The sequence below is a fragment of the Primulina huaijiensis genome, chromosome 10 (genome assembly GCF_012295235.1).
Source record: "Primulina huaijiensis isolate GDHJ02 chromosome 10, ASM1229523v2, whole genome shotgun sequence".
Taxonomy (NCBI): domain Eukaryota; kingdom Viridiplantae; phylum Streptophyta; class Magnoliopsida; order Lamiales; family Gesneriaceae; genus Primulina; species Primulina huaijiensis.
In genome coordinates, this window is record NC_133315.1 from 2,216,662 (window position 1) to 2,221,567 (window position 4,906).

Consider the following 4,906-nt stretch of genomic DNA (forward strand, 5'->3'; position numbering starts at 1 on the left):
AAAAGACAACGGTTTTATGAACCGTTGTCGTTTGCCGTAAAGACAACGGTTTTATGAACCGTTGTCGTTTGCCGTAAAGACAACGGTTTTATGAATCGTTGTCTTTTGCCGTAAAGACAACGGTTTTATGAACACCGTTGTCTTTTAGAGTTTTTTTAAGGCAAAAGACAACGGTTTTATGAACCGTTGTCGTTTGCCGTAAAGACAACGGTTTTATGCAAACCGTTGTCTTTTAGGAGGTCAACGACAACGGTTTTTATCCGTTGTTGTAGCTTAATTAGCGACGGTTTTATTAACCCCGTCGCTAAATGTAGCGACGGATCTAAACAAACCCGCCGCTAATTTTAAATTAGCGACCGTTTAGAAAAAACTGTCGCTAAAATGACCGACAGTTTTCAAATTTGCGACGGTGGTTTAGCCAAAAACCGTCGCCAATTCTCTATAAATAGCCACATTCTCGGTCCATTTTCACAACATCACTTTACAACACTTACACGATTTTAGTTTCGATTTTGAGTAAATTTTTTCGCTTTAAATTTTTCTGTGTTAGTTAAAATCATGAATATTGTTAGCATAGTCAGATGAATATTGTTAGCATAGTCAAATTATAAGCATTTTTTTAGATTTATTAAAAGTAATTTTTTTTTATTTTAATGAAAATAATTGCGACGGACATTATTAATAACTGTCGCTAAAATCAGCTACGGACTTGATGGTAATCTGTCGCTAAATTTAGCGACCGTTTATAAATCCGTTGCTAATTGGCGACGAATTGTTTAAAGTCCGTCGCTAATATTAGCGACGGCTAAGAAAAAACCGTCGCTAATAGCGACGGTTTATTAAAACCGTCGCTAATTAAGCTACAACAACGGATAAAAACCGTTGTCGTTGAACGGACTTTCAACAACACCCTCAGTTACAACAGTTTTTAAAGGCCTACGACAACGGATAAAAATCCGTTGTCGTTTAGCGTTTTTCTTGTAGTGAGGGTTATTCAATGCATTATCAAATGATCATTCATCTGCATGAATGAACATCTCCATGCCCTTATCAATGAAGCATGAGATTTACATCACAAATACTAATATCAAGCTCAAACGACTTTTTATCCTTATTTTAGGCGGTTGAATTGACTAAGAATTAAAATATACGGTACACTTCTTCATGAATTTCATGATCTTAGTTTTCGACACATACCTAATGATACATATTGTATATTAAAAGTTTTATCTATGCAATTTGTATGAATATACAAATAAAATAAATGACACAATTAGATAAAATCGTTAAATATTATTAAAATAATATTTTTTTACATAAAAACCAATAAAACTCAAACCATATGTTGACTCGCTAGACACCTATATAACACTAGTTTCATATTATTAACAAGAAAATTTACAATTCAACAAAGCTTTCATCGTAGCAGTACAGATAACTCACAAAATTAACATGATATATGAGAGCTTTTACCTTACATTGCAATAAAACATTTAACATCGTACCCATAAGTGAATTCTAATTTCTGCATGGAATAAGTAAATCTCGGAGACCTCCCATGGATGTGATCTCAAATTGTACACATGAAACCAAGGCTACACCATTTTCTATCCCCACCCCTTTATTACACAAACATGATCAACAATTGCATCGGTAATGAATTCAGAGACAGAGACCAAAGAACCTATTTCAGAGTAGTTTTTTTCACATTGCCTCCACGGAATTGTCAAGCCATAAGACTACAACTGGGCTCCTCACACGGTGGCTGCCACCATCTGTCCACTCTATCGACCCGTGTGAACCCTTTGTGCTGCTCAAGTTCTCGAGTTCGAAGGTACTATTGATGCTCTCAAATGTTAATTCATACAACAAAGTATCGTTATCCTCATTAAACACCAATTTGCTAGGTGAAACACTGATCTTGACACCTGGAGGAGCATTCACATTCACTTCGTACGTTGCATCCTTCTCCTTTCCTACATTTTTCACAACTCTGGTGTAGTTTACCTCCTTTTGGCTGCCGGAGAAAACGACAGAGAACGAAGGATAATTCAAATTCCCTGGAGTTTTTAACCCCACTGCATTACAATCGACAGAAGAATTCGCAGTAAACACAGAAATGGTCCTTGGACTGTACCCGATGGTGCACAAGAATGCTATATAGTCGCTGGTTTCTAAGTCGTAGATCAGCCCAGGATCCAATGCCCGGTTGGGATCCACATGGCCAGCCCCATGAACCAATGGGTTCGACTCAGAGCCGGTCGCAAGGTCCGTAATTTTAGAGCCGGAGTTGTCCAAATTGTAAGCCGTGGTCATCAAAGCAGACTTGATAGCCGCAGGTGACCATTTTGGATAAGATTTTCTCAACAATGCAGCTAAGCCGCTTACATGAGGACAGGACATTGAGGTACCAGAGATAATATTGAAATCAACCTTTCTTGTATCGGTTTCCAAATCAGTTGGTCCGATGTATCCTGTCCAACCGGCTAGGATATTGACTCCCGGAGCAATCACATCCGGTTTAAGAATCTCCCTGGTTCGATAGTTCGGCCCCCGGCTAGAGAATGATGCGACACGCGGAGAAGTGGGATTTTTGCTGATGACTGTGCCACGGAATGTGATTGTGGCGGTGGGATTTGGATCTGTGCGTGCATAATCACGGATTTTATCACCGGCCTTTTGGCCTACCATGGTGGCCGGGATGAAATGTGAATCTGCGAGAAGTTCCTCGCCAGAATCTTCAAGATTTGCCAGGATCATGCCGGATCCGCCGGAAACATGGACCGCGTTTCCTTTCTCAACTCTTGCATTCCCGCCGCGATCGCAGATCACGATCTTTCCGGAGACTTTTGAGGAGTCAAGACTGCCGCTGTAGCAATACCTGCTCCCACAATCCGCAGCGTATACTAGGGGAAGCTTTTCCTCGCTTAGAGACTGGCCCGAGTACAGGGATACGCCGCCGTATATCCTTCCATCTCCGAGAGTCACATCAGCAGGGAACTCCCGATCTAAGGTCGATGCTCCGACAGTCAAAATCCATGGAGCAATATTCACCGCCGTGTACGAGCCTGGGCCAGAGTTCCCTGCAGAGCAAGACACAACAATACCCTGCTCAGCGGCACCAAAAGCTCCGATCGCAATGGAATCGAAAGCATAGGGCGGGGCGTAGCCACTAGAACCAACTGAAAGTGAAATTATATGTACACCATCTGCAATAGCTCGTTCCATCGCTGCCAAGATATCCGAATCGTAGCACCCTTCAGACCAGCAAATCTTATACACTGCAATTCTCGCTTTCACAGCCATTCCTCTAGCTTCGCCTGGGGCAAATCCAAACAGACTAGCGTTGGCCACCTTCGATCCAGCTGCGGTTGACGCGGTATGGGTCCCGTGGCCTTCCGTATCTCTTGGAGAGTACGATGCATTCGATTCCTTCATAATTTGACCTCGCGCAGCTTGGTAACCTGAATAAAAAGCTCGAGCACCAATTATTTTCTTGTTACACAACGTTGAAGGAAAATCAGGGGCATCCACGCAGGAACCCTTCCAGGATGAAGGTACTGCAGACAGCCCTTCATCGGAGAAGCTCGCCCTCTCCGGCCAGATTCCGGTGTCAAGCATTCCCACGATGACATCATCCGCGTAATCGGAGTTAGGCCACAGGCCAAACGAATCCTCTAAACCAAGGAAGCGCGGAGTATGGGTAGTGTGGAGGTGACGGACGGCGTCGGGGACCACCGAGAGAACACCGGGAACTTGGCGGAGTGCTGAGGCCTGAGCCGCGGTCAGGCGGGCCGAGAAACCGCGTACAGCTCGGCTGTAGCTGTACAGTATTTTGGAAGGGCGGTGATGTGGAGGGAGGGATCGGACGATGGAGGTGTACCAGTGGCGGTGGGTGGAGAAGGAAGCGGGCTTGTCGGATCTGGACACGTGGACGATGAAGGTTTCCTGGCCATCGGATGAGATAGCGGCGGGTAGGAGACAAAGAAAGAAGAGAGAGAAAAAAGGCATTGGACAGAGCTTCCGTTTGGCCATGGAAAGCGGAGTGGAGTGTGGGGTTGAAGAAGAATCTCACGGTGGTGGTGGCAAAATAAAGGGCCAAGAAATTTGGACCGTTTACTGATTGGTGGGTCTTCATTGGACCACGTTCCGAATTTCTATTTGTCCTCGTATTTTTATTGGAAGATATTTTTATTTATTTATTACAACATCGTGCTGAGAAATGAAACCGTAAATTATATTAAAATTTAGGTAAATTTCAAAAACATACATCCGTGAATGTTTCAATTAAAATTCATTACTTAACCATGATTTTTTTAGAAATCAGTATCTGACAAATCTATACATTTAGTTTTAACTACCCATAAAACAAACTTTACATTTTTACCCTTTATTATTCAAATAAATATATTATTTTATCCACAAAAATTATATCATTTTTCTCCATTTAAAATATAATTTTAACAAAATATTGTTTCTCAATTATCATGGAATAAAAGTAAATACTTATTTTGACATACAAAGTACTTATTATGGGGTTTCAGATACTTAATTTCGCTCTTTGAATAATCCAAATATATAAGAAAATACTATATTTTCGAGCATTCACCATAAATTCATTCATTGTTGGTCTTTTCATGAAAAATGCATTAGGATGACTTATTCATGTCATTTTATTTTTTAAAAAAAAAACATAGATCATACCCATCATGAAATAAGATTAAATATTTATTTTGACCAAGAAAATACCTATTTTGGAGTTCCAAATGCTTGATTTTACTCTTTGAATACTCCAAATGTGTAAGAAAATACTTGATCTTCGAGCTATCACAATAAATTCAATAATTGTTGGTATTTTCATTGAAAATGCATTAAGATGACTTATTCATGTCATCTAATTTTTTAA

General features: G+C 40.8%; 1 protein-coding gene across 1 annotated transcript; it reads right to left on the bottom strand.

Moving 5' to 3' along the window:
• Nucleotides 1–1,431: 1,431 nt before the first annotated feature.
• LOC140986039 (subtilisin-like protease SBT1.4) lies at nt 1,432–4,076 on the bottom strand. Its single transcript, XM_073453989.1, has one exon. It carries the CDS (start codon nt 4,033–4,035, stop codon nt 1,705–1,707), a length of 2,331 nt encoding a protein of 776 aa, XP_073310090.1. The 5' UTR covers nt 4,036–4,076; the 3' UTR covers nt 1,432–1,704.
• Nucleotides 4,077–4,906: the final 830 nt, after the last annotated feature.